This window comes from Epinephelus lanceolatus, chromosome 7, assembly GCF_041903045.1.
Source record: "Epinephelus lanceolatus isolate andai-2023 chromosome 7, ASM4190304v1, whole genome shotgun sequence".
NCBI lineage: Eukaryota > Metazoa > Chordata > Actinopteri > Perciformes > Serranidae > Epinephelus > Epinephelus lanceolatus.
In genome coordinates this window covers 31,841,839-31,863,479 of record NC_135740.1, presented here as the reverse complement: position 1 = coordinate 31,863,479, position 21,641 = coordinate 31,841,839, and the positions used below count along the sequence as shown (strand labels likewise).

Below are 21,641 nucleotides of genomic sequence, written 5' to 3'. Positions count from 1 at the left end.
CAGCACTTTAAGCATCTGTAAAAGGAAGTGTTATCTTTAAACTTAACTTTACAACAAGATCATAGAGGTACATTACACAGTTTTACAAAAGAAATGTTCAATTAGACCCACGGGTCGCAGATGTGCTCCATCTCCCCAGCTGTTCTCTCAACTTACTGAAGGCTTTTTTTTGCCAATGTCTTTTAGGAGATGTAATGAAGCCGGGGGTGGCAGTTTCCCTTGTGATCTCACCAATTTTGTGATCATATGCCTCCCCACTGATGAAGTAGCTCCTCAATGCAGAGCTATTTAGTTCCCTTGGGAAATAAGCTATGTTCAAGCTTTTCTCTGCCAGAGCTGTCACCACCGTGCTCGCTTTTATTGTGATTTCTCCTTATTGTATACAAATCAATTCAAGTGAGGGAGAGGGGCGGAGTGTGTGTGCTTATGTGTGTGTACTTCACATGCATGCATACAACAGAGTGAGGTGGGTGGAAATGTTGATGTGGGGTGGGGAGAGAGGGGAGGGTTGTTTGACAGACAACTTGCCCATACATATGAATAAATTTGAGCAGTAATGAAACATTACGGGCTGGATCTGAAGGTTGCCTTGAAGCGCCGGATTATGTGGCAATCTGTAGAATTTGTCTGTGGTTGCTGCTTTGCCACATATCTTACAGCCAAAACTCCATTTATTTTAATTCCCTCCCATTTTCATAACTATTTTTTCTCTCGTCTTCTCTAGCTTCAGTGATTCCACTCCTAAGCCCACAAGTATTGATTGAGGCTGTTCTATTATTTATGACAAATCTGTTTAATGGGAGTTTCCTTTATCCATATGAAAGTCAGGATGGAAGCAGGAAAGAGGTTAATCTCATTTGCTAATGAGGGTAGTTGATGTTAAGCTCATTGGAACTAGTCGCAGCAGTAATTAAACTGGAGGTTCAACATGACCATGACGACAAGGTGGTGTAACTTTATAGAATTTCCTTTCTGTCTTTGTTTTGTCACATTATGAAAAGCTATTGTAGGAACTTGCACTCTGAAATAATTTTCAAACAACTCTGAGATTGCAAGGAGCAGAATTCATTCTTGAAAAACATAATAGTCATATTTACAAAGGTTTCTGTGCCTTTACACAGATCCATTTTATTCATACATATATGTGTGTTATTTGTCTAACAATTGCCTCTCAGTTGAGCCGCAACTTGTAGTGTTAAGAAGTGCTGCTCTTTATTTAATAGATTTTTTTTTAAGGGTATGTCGGCATATTGCGTTTAAATCGTGTCGGTTTTACATGAGAAAAGAAAAAGTTATAGATTTTTTTTATTGCTGGTTATTGTAAATAATGCTCACGCTAATTTAAGTCATGCTCTTCCCCAACCTTCACAGAACAGAGGTGTTTATTATAAAAATGTTTGATTGGGTTTGATTGGATTGACAATTGGGTATAATCGCACAAGAATCTTATCTTGTCAGGCTGCAGGTAATTCATTTGTAGTGGTTTGGACCATAGGCGTGTCCTGTGAGGAGCTATTGGCTGATACTGGCGTGGCTTAGGTGTGTGAGATAAACATAGACTATGTAAAGTAATGGACGTAGCCACCATGACGTCACCTGTTGGTTTGTGGACTAAGGCCCAATCCCAATACCCCCCCTTGTCCACTACCCCTCAGCCCTTTGCCCTACCCCTAGCCCTTGCCCACTACCCCTTGGCCCTCAAAATGAAGCAACGAGGGGTAGGGGTTGAAATCTTTTCCGAGGAATTGAGACACCACTCACTACATCACCACGTCACTTACATTCACGCATATGTAACTATTTTAAACAGGAATCTGCGGAATCTGCAATGGAGTCTCCAGTTGAGTTCATCCTACCGATCGCGTTTGCATTATTCATCATGCTTTGTTTGATGAACGACAGACGACAGGGGACTTCTGCTAGCTAGATAGCTAGCTAACCAGCTAACATTACGAGGCAGCATAGTTATACTAGCTGGTATGATATCATAATGTGAAAAATCTGACAATTTTGCAGAACAGGACAGATGACAGACGCCAGATAGTGCAAGCTAGCTAGCTAGCTAACAAGCAACCTGACGACAGTAACGTTAGCTATGTATGAACTTTTTCCCCGTCTCTTGCTTGGTGGTAGCCATGGCGACTTCTACCCCTTGCTGGCAAGTCAGCATCTGAAATCCCTCGCTCCTAAGGGCTAGTTTCATTCCCACTACCCTTTGTTATGCCCCCTACCCCTACATGCAAAAAGAAACTGGGACACCCCTACCCCTTGTGGGAACGCGCAAATGTAGGGGTAGGGCCAAGGGGGGATATTGGGACTGGCCCTTAGTCTTTGAAACCTCTAGTTCGGCATTTTGGCTGTAGCCATCAGAAGTGACCCTATTTGGACGATAGGGTAGATCTAACTGTAATAGCTGTTGCTAGCTTCCCACGCCCATAATTATACAGAACTTTAAGCCTGGGTCAGTTATATAAAAATTCATCCAAAGGCCAATTGAAGAATTACAGTTTGTGGCACTTGGTGTTGGCTTCATTGTAACAGAGAACTTTTTGAGACTGCAGAGAATTTCTTCATCGAAAGGAAAGCAAAGAACGGCACTGAAGGCTTATCGTCATGGAAAATATGTTTTCGCTTTTCCGTAATGACAACTGTGATAAACAGATGGTTCATCCAGTCACCTGCCAAACAGCTTCCATTGACGGCATCTCAAATGGTTCTGTGTAACAAACCATCTGTGGTGCACAAAACTATTAAAAAAACAAAAACAGGACAAACAATCCACACAGGTGTAAGGCAGAGTATGGAGCTTTCAGTTATATGAACATGTGCTGTCATCACATTTACCCTGAACATACACACAGAGTGGAACTGACTAACAGTTTCTAGGCCTTTGGTTTTTGTTTATGTACAAAACAAACCACTGCACTGTTTTTCTTTGTCATTCATATCCTCAGATGAGTTCAGTCAAACTCCTACGACCACGTCTCAACGGTATTCTGTTCAAGCTGACGTTTGAGGAGCAGGTGAACAACATCCGGCCGGACATCATGAATGTGACGTTTGCCTGCGAGGAGGTGAAGAAGAGCGAAGGCTTCAGCAAACTGCTGGAGTTGGTGTTGCTGGTCGGAAATTACATGAATGCTGGCTCAAGGAATGCCCAGACGTTTGGTTTCAACATCAGCTTCCTCTGCAAGGTAACACACTACAGCACAACACACAGATGCAGAAATGAATGTAACTGCCTCCCAATATATATAAATACTGTTATGGCCAGCTCGAAAGCCGCAGCATAAGGAGGGACATGCGCCGGATAAGATGCAGAGGTGTAACTATTATTTGCAAAAAAGACAAAAAGATCACATAAGAGAACAAACATAAAGCGAGGTCTTGTGTCAGGGATTCAGAGTGTGGGCAGAGTAACGAGCCACTTTCATAGACCATCACCCAGGCACCCTCAATCAGTCGTCAGTGAGATGCACGTAAAATTTCACAGTTTTCTAAAGCAACATTAAATGAGGTTCAATCCAGCAAACAGGAGATCAATGAGAACCTCAGAGAATAAGTGTCACAACACTCACCTACATGTTTCACCTGTCACGCGTGCCACAGGGTTGCAGGTGTATGAAGAAACACATAAGTGCATAGCACATGACTTGACAGGGAAACAGAGATAGAGAGGATGGGGTTAGTGAGAGGGGGTGAACATGTTAGGTGAGGAAGCACCTTGGTACTTTCTCACCTAACATGTTCCTAACATGTTCCCCATTTAACTCGTTTCGCGATTTTTGAAGATGGAGGATTTCATCATACATTGATAACCTTTTTAAGGTCAACAAAATATATTTATCGATATAGTTTTAATACATTCAGTTAAAATGTTCTCCGCTATTTATGCATCACACATTTGTTTGACAGTCATTAAGATGTAAATGTATACATTGAGATGCAGGCTTATCACTCTCAGTCGGACCTGTCCTGCCTTCATCAAGTGTTGTTCTCAGATAATAAAGACATGCTCACAAGATTCCTCTGCTGAGTGAGAAAACAGATGTAAGCAGATAGTGTGGCATTGACTAGATCCTGTAAAATCTACAGTACCTATCAAATGAAAAAATGTTTGAATACAACAAATAACAACCATGATGAGGCATGGAGCACAGTGGAACTGGAGCCAGAAAAAGACAGCATCTGTGTCGGCTGCCAGGTAAATCACAGCATGCAGAGGTGTGAAAGAGAGGACTGGCAGCCTTGTACACACACACACACACACACTCAAACTTACATCAGGCGGGTATTGAGACAAGAGGCTTTCCTACACTCTTCTGAGAGGAAGAGTCCTTAAGCAGCCCCACTGTAGACAAAGCTAGGGTCAGTCGTGTCACAATGAAAACCAGTAAAAATAAAAACAAGCTTTTAAGAGTGGATTTTAAAATGGTGCTTAAACCACAAGAGCGTGGTAGTTATAACAGTAGCAAGCTGTAGCAGGAGAGTTCTTATTTATCTTTTATAAATTAGAGTTATGTTATTTTTTAAGCTGCTTTTCTGGAGTATCATTGGATTTGTGGTATGGCGACCAACTAGGGAGAACGTGTGGAGAGTAGCCCTGAGTATATAGATCAATATATGTCCATAATATACCACCAGTCGTGAGAATTTTCAGCTGCAGTGAAGCCATGTCGGAAACAAACAAGGCATCCACTCAAAAAGGGAAAACTATGGCGGGAGCTAACGGGCTAGCTAACAACATGCTCTCGAGACAGATGGGGTCTTGTCTGTCTCTGCACTTCAAACAGAGTTGGAGAAGACCCACGTTGTCATCTCCTCCGAAATGCAAGCTTCCTTCGCACCCATAAACCAATCCCTGGATGTGCTTTGCAAAAAAACTTGACGACTATGAGCCTCGCTTTGCTAAAATGGAGGAAACCCTCACTGATCATAGTGTAAGGCTGACAAGCTTGGAGAAACGGGTGGAAAAGCTACAGCAAGAGAGCAAAGAGAGTTAAGAAGACTGATGACCTGAAGAACCGATCACGACGCAATAACTTGTGTGTGAATGAGCTTCTAGAAGGCTACCAAAGTAGAGCAGTCTCTGCTTTTATGTCCAAGTTTCTGGTGGACTTGCTACACTACAACGCTTTCAAGACTCTGCCAGAGCTGGAAGGGCGCACAGGACACTGATGGCCAAGCCAGCAAGCTTCCTTGGCCTCCAAAAGAGAGAGCAAGTACTGACGATTGCAAGGAAGAAAGTTGCTTTTCTATGAACGTTGTGGGTTTTTAAAACTGACATTTCAGGGCCAACAAGGACTCTACATTCACTGAGTCCTGAAACTGATGTGGTGTAATATACTGATATAGTATTAGGAATTGCCATATTGACCAGGGGGTGATTTTCCTGTGATATTCCATACGTGTACATGCATATTTTGACACATTTTTCAGCAACTTTATTCCTAAGACAGCAGTGTATTCATCTCTAACTTCACATTTAGTTATTTAGTTATATAGAAATTTTTTTTTTTTTTTTACTCTTGATTAGAATTTGTTTGAAAATTTTGATTTAAGTTGCAGAAATTACTTAAACACATTTTTTTTTAAAGCTCTTGAAGATTTTTGAGAATTCCTTGAGGAGTTCTCTCCCATAAAACTTATTGAAATAAAAAAATAATATCCAGGAAAGCTCTCTAAAACATTCCTACATGCTCAACACTTCTTAATAAATAAAAAAAGGAAATCACACCATCAGCCAGGTTTCCCTAAATGTTCAACTTTCTTTCATGCCAACTACTTACAGGATAAAGATCCAGAAAAACGGGTATTTCTACAAAATCAAGCATCAGCATGTCAACAAATTAAGATTTTATTGAGAGCCAAAAATTCACTTTGTTGTCTTGTCCCTTTAAAGTAGCTTTGGGACTGTGGTGCTGTGTAGCACCGGCAACGGTATTCAGTGTCTTATCTAATTGATGATAAAAGTGATGAGAATATTTATTGGGCAGCCTACAGAGTGCTTCGAGAACTCATGGGGGTGCTGAAGAGGGGGGCAAGCCTCCTCCCTGTGCTGCAAGATTGGCAATCGAGCTGTGGGGATAAACAACCAAAACAAGTTGCAAAATCCATCTTAAAAGCAGCCTGTGTGAGATTTTATAACACTTTTCTTTCTGGTGTCATTATTCTCCAACACTCTGCTGTTCGGGAGCAGTGCTACAGCTGTTTTGAGTGGAGGGGAAAAAAGGATCCATCCTGAACCATCATGTCAAATGGATCAGCCACGTCATGTGGAAACACTCAACATGGGATTTTTCCATATGGGAGACCTAAGTGTGAAAGCCAAAAGCCACCGCCTTACACGCACATTTGAAAGCCAGCAATCTTGCAGGTGTAAAAAGGGCTTTAGTATGGTGGATCCAGTCTGCCTTTCGTGTTCCTGCAGGCTGACTGAATCAGTGTGGAGTGTCAGTGTAGAGCCTGGTAATGCCTCAGGGGGCTGATTGGGCCATTATAGATGGACAAGAAAAAAGTCTGCTTTCTCACTTTAGTCAATCAAGTAAATGGCCCCCTGGGTGGCAGGTCTAGGGTACCTAATGGGCTCATCAGGGAGGAGGTGGTTGATGATGGGAATGAGCAGCAAGGGCATAGGCTGACCCACCTTCAGCCCTCCACTACAGCCCCACGTCCTGCCAAGGACACCCAAATCTCCTGGGAGCCAGCCTGGTCACATATATCCTGCGAGCTGAACATCGGCTCTGGCTTTAAAAGGACAGTGGTGAAATGTGGATTTCATGTCACTATAGTTTAGTGTGGAAAAACGTGAGCAAATTTCATAATAGGGAAGTTTTTAAAACACCCAGGTGAATGACAAATACATTTTCCCAGTTTTAATCATGTGGCCCTGTGCTAATTGATCATTTATCGATTGTTATATACCAAATAAGATGTCAAAAAATATGTATCAGGATATTTTTACATCAGAATCTCTGTACTTCTGTGGTTTCAAATTGTTGATGACTAATCCTGCACTCAGGGGCATTTAAAACATTCACCTTGTCAAATGAGACTTTGGTGAACTATCTGATCACACCGGTCATATTAAACCACATGTCATAGCTTGTGGGTCATAGTAGCTACTAGATAACAGAGCAATTTGGAGAGAAAAATGGTTGGATATCAATGGGCAAAAGCTTTGGTTTCATTTCCAAAACAATGCAGGAGAAGTCGAACTCATTCATCTGTCCTTGGTCTTTCTCTCGATCCAGCAATAAGAGAGGTGGTTGTGTGTTAAGCCAACAGTTGGATTAGCTGTGGACTCCGCTGTTGCTCTGTATTGTGCCAAACTCTAAGCACGCCCACTTTTTTAAGGGTCCAATCAAATGTAAAGGATTTTATTTAAATCCCTCTTGTAACTGTACACCAAATGTAAATATTACTTTTTTACTGGGACAGTAAAAGACGCTCTAACTTCCGTTTCAGTGGGACTTAAATGGTGGTGTTTTCTTTCCTCTAGAAAACCTGCAAAAAAACAATATAGCAGAGCCTGTTTCCATAATGAAACATATTGGGTAAATGGATAAAAACCATCTGCTGCATGACTCAAAAACGAAATAGAAATATTGTTTCTCTTGGGTGTTATCCCCGTCTCGCTGAGGGAAAAACACTTTCACAGGCTCTGCTAAATAATTGAAGACCACATGGCAATGATTTGTGTTCATCTTAAACTGAGCAGAACTATTGGGCCACCTATTAGGCACTTCACTTCGTTAACAGGAAGTCATCTACCCAGCATCAGTGTGACCTTCTGTCCTGCTTTCAAAATATAATGTAATGCGTCTTTTATTCAGGTAAACTGCGCTAAGCATTGGCCTTGTATGCTTTACTGTTCACAGCGTATACTATATGTACTTTTTCTTCTTTTAATACAGTATAATACCTAACTGTATGAGCAAGTATAGAGTGTGTGTGCCCTGTGCCGCAGCTCCATCTGCAGAAGTTAAATTGAGCAATCAAGGGCCGACAATCCTTCTGTTAGTGTGAGGCTTCCACATTCCCATTGCCCCTTCTTCTGTTATTAGTTAATTATTGTTTTATTTATTTATTTTCAGTCTGTATATTTAAATGGAAGTGTGTTTGTTTGTAATATGCCTTGCCACTCGAAATGCTGAATATATTGAAATGTATCGCACTAACTAGTGAGGGATTTGAAATAATGCTACCTCAAGGCAATTTGTGCAGTGGAAGATTGAATGATATCACTTTCAGCAACTCAGTAATGAGGCAGCATTTTTCCATCTATTTCAAATGAACAGATTTGTTTGAAGAGGTAGCGTTTATAAACACCCCATCCTGCTCCAGCATTAAAACATAATGGGATAAGACACATTATAAGCAGCCAGCGTAAAAAACAGCAGCTATTAAAATGCATTTTATATAGGTGGTGTTAAAGAAGAGATTTAGGTAAAACTCTGGGTAGCCTAAGCTCTTAAAGTAGAGCATTTCAAAGCTTAGGAGCTCCGGCAGTAAAAGCCTTTTTCACTTTTGGCTTTTAGCACAAACTTGAAATGGCCAGGACAAGGGATGGACTGGGATTAAAAATGGCCATGGACTTTGACACAGACCAGCTCACTACAACCTGTGCACAGATACTCCACAGCCCCTGGCACAGTTCTCACGATACCTTAAAGCTGCATTGGCTGGAATTCCTGATGTAAAATCGTGTGAAAATAACATCAGCACCTTGGGTTTTATGTAGGATTCCCCCTGTCCTTACAGAGGCCCGTAGCAGAATGTGTTACCAACAGCTCCTTTTTATCTCCACATGCTAAGTTTAAAAATGCAGTACATTTGATTCTGCCATATAAGCCAGTCTCTTTGTAAATTATCTAATGCAGTGGTTCACAATCAGGGGTCCTTGAGATGTTCCAGGGGGTCTTCAGAAAAATTGGGAATAGTTTATTTTTACAGTTTAATTTACTGTAGAAGTGAACCCATTGTGAATTAAGCCCCTTTCCCACAGGACGATACACCCATTATCATTCACGAAACATCTGGCTTTTGTATTTAATGGGGAAGGTGACAATTGGCATTACCTCCCGGGACAAATGACTCTGCAGTATTCATGGGTATTTATCAGCTCCAGCTCCAATTGGCTGCGATCGGACGTGATGGAAGAATTACACCTGGATGGACTAATTTTAGCCCCCTTTTTTAGCACGATACAATGACATGCTGACACGAAATATTATCTGTTTGAGTTCAAGCAGGACTTGGGTATCATTCTAAATTAGTCAGCACAAAGTTCAGTGTTGGGCTCGTTGCTCTAAAAATGTAACATACTACTCATTACTTGTTACTCTTAACAAAAGTAATAGCCGCTTAATCGTAATCGCCGTTAAGTGTAGCTACAGCTAGATAGCATCTATTTACCTGCAGGTCTTCAGTTGCCTGTGACCAGTATGGAGCAACATTTCATCTACCACATATCCAGCCGCAAGCTTCGTCACTTCTTTGTAGCTGCAGCTGTCCATGAGTAAAACCACAAGTTTTTGTTGTTTAGCCAGTGTGGGGCCACAGCTGACCTCCATGGCTGCGGAGAGCTCACCCTTGGTGGGGTGTATTTCCTCGAGCTTCACGTTGCTGTGTTGTCAGTTGTAGTAGCAGAGGTGTTTTAAACTGGAAGTTTGTTTTTTGCCGTGGAAAGAGTTTTAGTCTGACTACCTGCAGCAACAGTGTTCTTGTCATCTTTCCTCCCAACAAAATCAAATTAATGGGAATATATTCAGCTGCTAAGGTAAGCGTTTTCAACTAGCTCGCTGCTTAATGAAGTTGGTGCACACCACAACAATTACTAAAATGAGTCGGCTGATGTGATTGTTGTATTTCAAGTCAGTAGTGATGTGATAACAAAAGTAACATTGTAACGAGTTGTTTGGTTTTGGGGTAACTGTAATATCATTACTGAGATTTCACTGTAATTAACTACACTACTTGTTACTGGAAAACAGTAATATTATTACTGTAACGTTACTGACTGACTTTGAGAGAGAGACTGAATAAGTAAGAGAATAAAAAATAAGTAAACACTAACATTTTCAGGCGCCTCCAAGCTACTTTATGCTATTTACTAGCCTGTTTATCGTCATTGTCGTCAATTGCGGAGCCATGTACGTGGCTCTGGCCTCGTAACAATAGGAAGGCAGTCCATTCCCTGTTTTTAAGGGCTTTCCTCTGTTTAAAATCAGAGTCATAAGAATGACTATTCTGATTAAAGGTTTTGCATTCTCCACGGTTATCTCCTCATATAGTTGACACCTACAGAGTTGTGGCCATAATTGCATCTAACAACCAACATCTTTTCACATGGAGGTCCCTGAAGAGACATCTTGTCAAGTGGTGGTTCATGACCTAATGTTTATCAGTTTAGGGGTTCCTGACACTAAAACATTGAGAACCACTGATGTAAAGGTGTAAACCAATGTAATGTAAACGAATAAATGTGTAATAACCATTTCAATTTTTCAACTACATAAATATATATTACATATGCCATATGGCATATAAATGTTTGATGTCCATGTGTTTGTCACACATTCCAATGTTTCCAGACCGTGGCAGTCAGAATATTGTCGATCCCATGATATCTGCTCCAGAAGATTTTGTTTTGTTTCAGTGTTCCACTATTGCATAGGACAATTTTAGACTTTTAAGACTTAGTAAAAGGCAGTAGCACAGTTTTTTGTTTGTGTATGAAACCATATTAAAACTCTTTGTTTAGCCAGTAAAAGTCATTCATGATTAAACTGCATTATGCTTAAGGTTAATCTTTTGTTTTGTTTGGTTTGTTTACTGTAAAATACCCAGATTTACTAAAAGAAGCAACTCAGCTTAAAACAGTTCTGACAAATGTTTTCCAACCCCACACATCCACAAGTTATGTTTTCTGCTGGAAGATGACAGTATTCGCTGCAGTTTAAAGGTCCTACTGCTACAGTACAAGAACGTATCAGGCAATGCTCCCAATAATAGACCATGCAGCGTAAAAAAAGGAAAGAAAATGCAATATGTTGCTGATCAGGCACCTGAGTCCCATATAATAATAGAAAATAAAACAAAGTGTTTGTGTTTCACCTGGTGTTTTTAAAGCTTCGCCTTTTTTTTTTTTTTTAAATTCAGTCCCAGACTTTCTTTAAAATTGAAAATGATAAGCACTAATTATGCTGTACAAATTATTTCATTACAGCTGTTCATATTATAAGTGCAGGTTGGGGTAGAGCAGTCTGTTTATGAATTAGTGAATATGCCTGCTCTGTGGACTTGGTCCAGTCTTATTATGTCAGTGGTATTCACCTCACAATGCTAATATGCTTTGTTTCATCAGATAATTTTAATGACTGCCTTATTACCTGAAACGACATGGTTTCTCCACTCAGACCCACTGCTCTCAATAGTGCCCATTCTCCCCTCCTGTGTGTGCACTATATTTGTCCAGGTTAAATACACTTTTTATCAGTGAGACTGTGGATGATATGAAACAATTTAGAGATATACAGCATATTGTACCACTGTATCACATTATTTAGAATTATTATTTCAATTAATAAACTGTTTCCTAACATCTCACCAATTGTTAAATGATTTTTTTCCCTCTTTTACCTCTCCCAGGTTACCCCATCTTTATTACATATTACTAATATTAGTTAGCAGATGAAATCAGCACACCACAGATGCACCTTTTTGTGTTGTAATGACAGCTTTGGGTATAACAATAAACAAATTAAAATTTAAAATGCATGAAATTAAATTGTGATTACCCAACGTGAGCAAATGATTGATCCTCATCTAATGAAAGTATGTGTGTTTTCGTGTTGGTGTGCGACGGTGCGCCTCTGACTGCCTGTAATTGTCTCAATTCACCATTGCCTAAATTTGTGCACTTGTGTGTGCGTGTGCACACGTGTGTTTGCATGTGCACATGTGTGGGCATGTCCAACTGCAGGCTGTTTACAGCACGGATATTATCAGTAGGAGTACACAGAGGTGGGTTGTGCTAATTAGTTTTCCCAGCATGCCATTCGAACAGCATGGCAATCACGGTGGGGAATGAATATGGAACAAGTTTCCTATGCACTGATGTGGAGACTCCGGCTTCTGTGTATGAGCGCACACACACACACACTTGGCAAACAGTGTGGTACTTTAATTCAAACTTTCCTGCCACTGTTTTATTCTCATGGGTACACTGTTATGTGTGTATGTACTGTATGTACGCTACGCTATATGGATGTTTCTATGTTGTTATTTTAGACATCTGTAACTGGATGTGAAAGTATGTAAGGTCTCATAATGCAGTTTTATTTCATCTCCTCATGTACTGCGCCTCCATGCAGTCCCTTATTTGATACCGGAGATTGACAAAGCAGTTAAGTGGGACCCTTAACATGCAGTCCCTTACTATCTAGGTGGTCGTTTGCTGTACCCCAGAGAGGGCATAAACACATTTTACTTCTTGCTACCATTGTTACTGCCATCATGCATGCACCTGTATCATTAGGCTGTGTGGTACATTTGACAATTAAATGTTTAATTGTCTTTTTAAAATTATTTTCTTGTTCCTTTTTCTTCCTTTTCTTTTTTGTTTTTAGCTCCGAGACACAAAATCCATCAGTCAGAACACAACACTTCTTCATTTCCTGGCTGAGAAGTGTGAAGACAATTACCAAGAGATTTTGAGGTTTCCAGATGAACTGGAGCATGTGGAGAATGCCAGCAGAGGTATGTCTCTATGTCTGTCTGTATTTAGACCTTCACATGTCGGCGTGCTGACACAGGGTTGGGCAATGAAGAGAAAATGAAGTATCTCAATGTTTTTGACCAGATACCTTGATATTAATGTTGCAGTGGTATCTTTGGGTTAGGGCTTTCACAAAATATTAATACAATAGGATTTTAAGAAATAATAAGAAAGAAATCAAATGGCTAGATCGGCTAGATCGGCTAAAATGAAGTCTTTAAAACCCGGAAAAGACAGCACTTGTAATATAACAATATCCAAAATCTAAGACGATATCTAGTCTCATACATTACCCAAACCTACATGTACGTTATAAAACCTGGTGACAAATCCAGCCTGGAAACAGTTTAGGTCTTTCTGGGCGATAAAACCACCAACAGACACCCATAAATGCACTGCACCATACTTATTAATTTAACTTAGTTTCTTTTCAACACACTTTGACCCTTTACTTATCTATTTCCTCCCTTGACGACAGCTAGCACCCACTCTGTGTTACAGGAATAGAGTTGTTTGTCTGACCACACTGTCATTCAGCCTGTCAATAAACTAATTCCACTCTAATTCTATTCTCAAGCATTCGGTGGAATCCCTGCAGGCTTATTTACTTTGTTAGTCTCGTAATTGGTTATTTAATCTAATTCAACTAATTATGCACTTGACTGAGGCTGCCAGCCATTGTGTAAGTGGACTGAATAGTCTTCATGCGCTGTATATATTTAGATGTTTAAATGCAAAAATTTTGAATTAGATCAACTTTGTCATTTCATGGGAATGAATTATTCAGGAAGATGGCTGTTAATTGACTGAGGACTCAGGAACTATTTAAAGAGTAGGGGTGCAAAAAGATATGCACTGTGGGCACAACATGCTTCTCCAGTTTCATTGGTGATCACATAAAATTAAACACAGTTTTCAATGGAATACTGTCACAGTGAAATATTGTTAACGTTTTGAGGCATTAAAACTGCTAACACACCTACAATTCAATTAGTGGAATGGTTACCATTTTTGAATAGGCTGGTGATTATATTTTTAAAAAGCCTCCACCATTTTAAATCTTCTCTTTTTTGCCACACTCCATATTTTATTTGTTCTTTAATTCCATATATTTTACAGTGTGTGTAGCATGTTGAAGCTAGGTAAATGAGAAAAGCTGAAAAGCCTCTAAAAATCTGTTTCATTAGATTTTCTTTGAGGCACAAAGGAACATAGTGACCAGAGGCCATGTGCTGAGCCACTTCAAGTCTTTGAAAAGCTTTTACTGTCTGTAGAAACAGCAGAGCATCTCTGAATTATTTACCACTATCTTCAGATCCTTTACAAGCTTTTGGTTCCCTGTCAGGTAAACTGGCTAAAGTAAATTAAACAAAGCTTTTTTCCTTTTCAGCTTAGTACACAATACACTCTCACATGGAGTTAAAAACTGCGTATGCATGACAGCCTTCTCTGACAGGTTTTTGGGGGATTTCTGTTTTATATTTGTCTCATTCCTCAACCTGCTGTTACTTTGTTTTCACAATTTGATGTGTTTCTCAGTGATCAACGATCCAATATCATCAATGCAAAGTCAAAACATCGATCCATATCATCATCTTAGGTTACACCTTTATCATGGAATTCTGTGTCACGGTCAAACAGCAGCAGGCAGATGGCAAGCAGCCAAGAGTAAGAAGACAAGGATTACGTTATTTACAAGGGAATGAATCAAAAACTTCTTGCAGCAACACAGCAACATTAGCTGCTCTGTTTCAACAATGTCAGACTGAGAAAACATGCATGCAGGCTGAAATTCAACTGTTCTGTTCTGTCAGAAGAGGCAGTGACTTAAACCATCGGTGAGTAAGAACAAGTATAAAGTATAGCTGCAAGTGGCGATCCCGAGCCAGCCAGCATGAACCTTTTAAAACTTGAAAGCTGGGTAGGATCCAGACCTTTGACCGTTTACGAAACCTGCATTACAGATTACCAACAGGTTTTATGATGATCGGACAGAAGCTCATTCAATTATTTCCAAATCTGTGCTGGGCCACACTCCTCTTTGGTGACGTGGTTAATTGCAGAAAGCTTTTGGGAACATGCATCAATGGCTTAGTTAAAAATATTCACCAAGTTTGGGGATGTTCATACAAACGTTCATTGATTTATTGCCACATTTTTGCGAAAGGTCAGTGCAGTTGTTTGGAACTGGTGGCGCCCCCTGTTGAGTGATTTCTTTTTTCTTTTTTTTTTCACACTTTGACCAACATTATTATCTGACAAATCCTGCAAGTTTTCTAATGATTAGACAAACAATTTCTGATTTGTAGTCTGATTTCTGTTGTGCCATGTCAACTTTTTGCTTGTGTGGCGCCCCCAGTGGTCGAAAATGAAACTTTCAGGGTGTTTTGCTGGTATGTCTCCAGACACTTCTTGCAAGTTCTGTGCTGGTTGGCTCAACAGTTATGGAATTAGGTCTATTTATGTGCTGGTCAATATCTTCAAAATGCAAAGAGATATCCACAAGCTTTTGATGCAATTTTGGTGCAAATAAGAACTACAGTTTAGGAGCAAATGTGAAAGATGTGTTTTTCAAACAATTCTTAAGTCTAAAAGTTTTTACCATGATGCGTTGGTGGTTCTTGTGTGTTTTTGTTGGGCACAAAAAGCTGCGCATGTGACAAATTTCAAGTCAATAGGTCTGGCGATGTGAAGGTCACAGCCTGCAAAAATTGGATCTTTGGGCCTTAATTATAGAACTCCCATCAGGATAATTGACATCAATGAAACGATGAAAATTTAATTTGTCTACGACATACTGACTCTCGGAAATCACAGGAAAAATCACCATATTGTTGTGCTTACTCAGGTAATAAATCTCTTAGATAAACCAGAGTAAAGCCTGCGGCCTGCATGTGATTTCCGATTGTTGATTGTCAGAGGCAAATGGCCATCTACAATGGTGGGAAGTTGTACAATTAATATACCTTGTTGATAAGTGCAATCAGACATGGATAATTTCCCTGTGAAATCATAATTTTTCCTGCCCTGATTGGCTGTTGTAGACTTTCACTCACCCAGCGAACAGTTTCTCTGAGAAAGTGGATTGCCACCTCGCTGTCGACTGGACACAATTTTTATTTTAACACCAATTATTATGCATATTTTTCCCACAGTAATTCAAAATGTATTTTAATTTTACAGCAGGGCCATACATATTTAAATGAGGGGTGATTGCTAATTATGGTTAATTGCATCATTGATTATTCCATTTTTTTGTCTAGTAGCCTCAAGCATTTAGTGATAATGGCTACAGGTAGCAATAAAAGCCTGTTTTAGTACTCTCAGTGCAGATATCTATTACCTCCACACTATCTGCTGGCATTAAATTTATCATTGGAAAGTTTAAGTGCAGTGATGGAACAATAGTTCATGCTTGACTGAAATGCTGCGACCAATATTTTCTTACTGTTCTGACCATGATGTCTTTTACATCTTGACTGTACTGTGTGCAGCACTGAAGGTCATTGCAATCAAGAGAAGTTCTTTCTTTACCACTTTTATTGACTCTTACCTTGCTACATCACCATGTTCACACCGGACATGGAAGCACCCAGGCATGTCAAGTGTCACACAAGCAGTCACCTGGCCAGACACACTAGAAGAATGTTTGGCTGTGCTGGTCAGCCAGTGATTCTGCTCCTCTGCTTTTTTCTGAGCACATGTAGAGCTCTGTCTCTGTCTCTGTACCTACTTTGGAAATTAATATAGCCCTGTTTCCACCAAACAGTACAGTTCAGCTCAGTGCGCTTTTTTTTTCTGTTTGCACTGTGAAAAGTTGTGGATGGTACCAATAGAACCGTTCTGTACCGTCCCCATTTTTGATCCCCCTTCTGTTGGGGTACCTAGCAGATCTGGTACTAAAAGATGGAGCTGTGAACACTGCAGTCTGTTGATTGGTCAATAGAGGACGCTCACTCTGCTCAGGGCTGAGTTGTGGCTGGTTTTGAAGCTCATGTAACCACTGTTCATACTGTGGAGAGTTTTACATATATTAGTAAACTGTAACTATAAAATGAAAGGATGTTTTGTTGCTTCTGACAGCAGCTGTAGTCTGAGAAAGGAGGAGAGTGGGTGTCCTAATGGAAGCTAGAAGTTAACATTAACTGGAACTCCAGCATGTAGAGATGTTCCTGTAGGAGACTCTTCCTCCCTCCAAGGATTCAGCCATTATCAAAGCCTACCTGGATCAAGGTCGATTATGATTAAAATTCACATGATGAGGTAAGGCGGCAGGGGCAGCAGGCTGTAGACGCTCCGGAGAGGACCTAAACAAAGAAAAGGGCCATGCTTTTAACAATGCACTGTGGACACATGGCTTAACTGAGCAGAAAATAACTGTGTTTATAATGTCGGTAAAATAAGTATGTTGTCATTAAATTTTTTTCAGCTCAAAAAAAGTCTCAAATCGGGATGAAATTCAGGCCTAATTAAAAACTTGTGAAAGGGTCTGAAATATAGTTTTTTTCTTTTATTTCACTTTTAGCAATTAAACTGGTTATAAAATGTGCTGATTTGAGCCGCTGCCTATTTATTTCTCAAATTGTTTGACAGCATAAAGACTGCAACATTTTATGAACACTACCATGAATTAATTTTCAGCGCTAATTAAATTAACATCTGATCAGTGTTATTTTACTCTGTATAATTACGGCCACAAATGCTTTACAATTACAGTTTTTGTAACACAGGAGCCTCTCAGCAAATTCCCCCCATTTTCACACCAAACTGAGTCAGAGAAATGCTTGATAGCCACTCTGAAAACCATCCCGACTGCATCAGTACAGTCATGAAGTCACATGAGAACGACTACTTGTTTACTAGATGTGAAGTTTACTTCAGTAAAATAATTTGCATGCAGTCAACCACTTCTTTGTTGCAGTGTTGGTGGAGGCGTATAGATTTTCTGCAAAAAATATAGTAAAAAAGGCAGGGGGAAAGTTTAGTAATTATTCTAGATCTATTGTACTATAACACTCAAGTATTATAACTCACGATGGACAAAGTGCCTGTCAAATAAATTGAATGTAATGTAATGAGGTCCTGCTCAGTATAATGTAGAGCAGCACTTTACTTTCGCTTTCTTTATTCTGATCTTCTTGGTTACAATGCCTTTCCATCTTAATTATCTCCATGAAGGATGCTATTAGCAGCATATCTATAAATACTTGAAAGATGTTTATAAAATTTGTTGAAAGGTTTGGTTTTTCATTCTCATTGTTGCCAGAGCACTTTAATTTCTGTCACAACCCCTGCACTGCCCATTGTTTGATAATAGGTTAAATACTACTCTGTATATGTCATTATGTATAATTTGATGCAAATCCTGACCCACAAGCAATTTTAAAACTTCTCATTTTTATTTCCAGTGTTAAAAAATACTTGTGCATTTTGATAACTGAGCCACCTTTGTGAGAGTGTATGTTCTCTGAGCTCTTTCTCATTGAGTATCGATGTTTTTTGGCCTTCAAGACCACACAAATTAAAACAGTAAATCATAAAGTAAAATGCCACTGCAATGTATTCCCTTTAAAACCATTTAAAACTTTCTCCACAATGTGTATTTATCACACAAACACATTGTGCGTAAGCTAAATTCAGTGCTCCAAATGCATAAACCTTGAGTCACAGCGCACCTTTATCTGACCCACAGTTCAGGTACGATTAATTTATTTCAAAAATTAACCGGTCTCTATTCAACAGTTTTCATTCGTCAGAAAGAAAGGCGAAGCACATAAATGGTTGCTCTGTCTTGTCCTTCAGTCAGTGAAAGTGAGAAAAATGCTGCTCTATTTTTTGGTCTAAAAGCATTGATTGAAGAATGCTGGTAAAATCATTACAACCTGAAGAAGCGACAAGGACAGGTTCTTGAAAGTATTTTTCACCAGCATCTATAGTATCAGTGACACCCAGATCACATTTATCTTTTTCATAACACGACACTCTTAAATATAAGTATAACAACAGTCAAGTAATAATACTATATGATACAGTGCTGACTGGATCATTTTAAATATTATAAGTTTATGGCAGGTGAAAGTTTGAAACAAATCTTTTTTTCTAGTTTGACCATGAACACCTAGTCCCTAGCAAAGGGGCAAAAGGCTTGACTTTTTTATGATGGTGGTTTTACATGCAAACATTTACACCTGTGTGGGATGAATTTATCAAGTTTGATGCATATCACCCTTTTTTAAAGTTATCAGTGCTGGCAAGATCCTTTCGCCAAATTCAATCTGTTGCCTTCCCCGGTGAGTCCATTTCAGCTTTTATCATTGGCTTTGTATCCAGACTACTACCACATTTCACCATGAGACCCATCTCTGTCTGAGGAGAGGATTGGTAGCCTCTCCTGCCACCATGCCATCTTTGATCTCTGCTGATAAATCACTCTGAGGGATGAAGGATTTGAAGGAGGTCTGGGTTGCTGAAAGGGGCTCAGGCCTCCTCCTTGAAAATGAATTGAATTTTTTTCATCTCATCTTCTTTTCCCCCCAAAAATGATGTTTCAGACCAACCAGCACGGCGTCACCACTGGCAACAGGAGTTTGTAAAGCTATACAGTAAATCCTTTATTTGCCTTCAGTGATTATGGCACTGGTACTGGGAAGCTTGAATCGCATTACAGTATGTGCTAGTAATTTTTATTTAACCTTCTTTGAACCAGGATGCTGGCCAATACAGACAGCAATATACAATACGTAGTTACAAACAGAAAACACAAAAAGAGACAAAACAAAGCAGTGAAAAAGAAAGATTTCAAAAGGGAGTTTCAAATAAATACATTTTATAAACAGGTACATTAAAAACATTGACATCTTAAGGAATCAGACTCTAATTATTTCATTTTAGATTTAAGAGCATTTAACAAGATTAATTAATTTAGCTTAAAGTCTTTCTGCAACATATTCCATCCTAATGGTGCAGAATACACAAATGTCATTTCCCAATATTTATACCAACATTTGGGACAGAAAATATAAAGAAGTCCTGTACTAGAATTTTCACAATCTCAGTATGTTATGATGATGATAATAATAATAATAATAATAATAATAATAATAATAATAATAATAAAATAAAAAAATCCTTAAATAGGCTCACATTAAACACTGATGTTGGCACTCTTGTACCAAACAGGCGAAAGATAAAAGATTTCTATTTCAATTGAGATTCACTGCTAATTTCTCTGTTTAACTGATACAGTATCCTGTGTGGACCATCATACACTGATTGCTTCTTTTTCTCTTTATTTTATTGCTTCAGCTCAAACTCTTATAAATATTGAAAGTCCCTCGAAATTTGCAGATTACTTTACATTCTCCCACCTTTTTGTATTTCTTACTGTTTATTACTAAAAATATAACATGACCCTGGGGTTGTTTTTTCTATATTAGTGGTAAATTTATTAAAAACACCTCTTAATTTTGTTAGCATTTATCAATTAAAAATAATTGACATGAGTCTTATCTATGGGTGCTCTGTAACTCATGTGAGCTACTTGTTTACTAAGTGCAGTGGTGATGGTTGTATAGATGAATGCTCGTGATTACTGTATATCATTATTGAAAAGCATCCTGTCATCTTCCATCTCCTCATCTGCCTGTTAAGCTAGTATTCTTCAGAACAGATGAGTATTCTTTTCATATCGTCCTTATTATTCTTGGATTACACACCACTGAATAAGACTGCAATCAATACTTACCATGTACGGTACATATGAAGTGTTTATTAGCACAAACAGATATCTGTATTTTAATTAATTTTCCAGAGAATTTCTCAGAAACAGGTGTTGATTTATTAATTTGGAGAATCTGCTCTTGCAAATGAACTCCTCAAATACCATATGAATGTACTATTCGATATTGCGACAATAACCATTTGAAATAGAATCCACTATTTTCATGCCCCTGACCTCATCTTAATAGCAGTGCCAAAGCCTTGAGAGAAGTGTCATTGGCCAATTTGCCTTGTTAAATCTCCCCCAGAGATGAATATGTGGGGCCTGACAATGGGAACTAAGTCTGTGTGGTGATTCCACTCAATCAGTGGTGCACTGACAATCTGTCTTGACAATCCAGGAAAAGAGGAAATATGACACAAATGTTCTCATAAATCTATTTAGTATAAGGCATAGCCAAGGGCAAAGTACTTTGGAGCCTGTGAGAGAGAAAATGGAGAATGAGGGGAGAAAAAAAAAAAGATGAACTCTGAGGATATTAATACCGCTGTGAATATATCTATTATCCACATTCATTTCAAGGCACTGCAGCATAATAAAGCAGTGCCCATTTCCCATTTAAACTCATAGCAGTACTTGGCTCTGTATTACGTAGACAAAATGCCTTTCTGGATGGGGTGGAACACAGAAGGGATCATTTGTCTTTTGGTTTCAATGGAGTTTCAGGGAATCATGGGGTTGAGAAGATATTACCTCATGCCAGTCTGGGGAGGGTATCGTACTAAAGTCAGCTGCAGAAGCTTGAGGAAGAATGGACGTAATTCCAGCCAAACACATAAGTAGCACTGCAACATGCACAAATGTTCTTTGCTAAAGAGATGTTTGTCTTTGAAGAAAACTCATGATTTACATGTGAAGATGAGCATGTGTTGATGCTTCACTCTGAAGCCATCGCTCAATCATACATTTCACAGCTAACGTGTAATGACTCGCAATTTAAAAATTGAAGACAGAGGAGATAATGAGAAAAAAAAAACATAGCTCAGTCAAGAACACTTTAGTCAAAGAAAACTTTATTTCCATTTGCAGAATTATATTTGGTGGTTTGGCTCTGTTCTGGGGCCTTTCTGTCTTTACGTG

General features: G+C 39.2%; 1 protein-coding gene across 8 annotated transcripts in view; it reads left to right on the top strand.

Moving 5' to 3' along the window:
• The window catches only part of diaph2 (diaphanous-related formin 2), a 516,939-nt gene that overhangs the window by 308,017 nt on the left and 187,281 nt on the right, over window positions 1-21,641 (top strand). For all 8 annotated transcript variants that reach the window (XM_078169451.1, XM_078169450.1, XM_078169448.1 and 5 more), the window contains 2 exons: window positions 2,955-3,194; window positions 12,633-12,762. In XM_078169451.1, coding sequence (XP_078025577.1) covers window positions 2,955-3,194; window positions 12,633-12,762 — 370 coding nt within the window. The remainder of the gene's footprint in view (window positions 1-2,954; window positions 3,195-12,632; window positions 12,763-21,641) is intronic.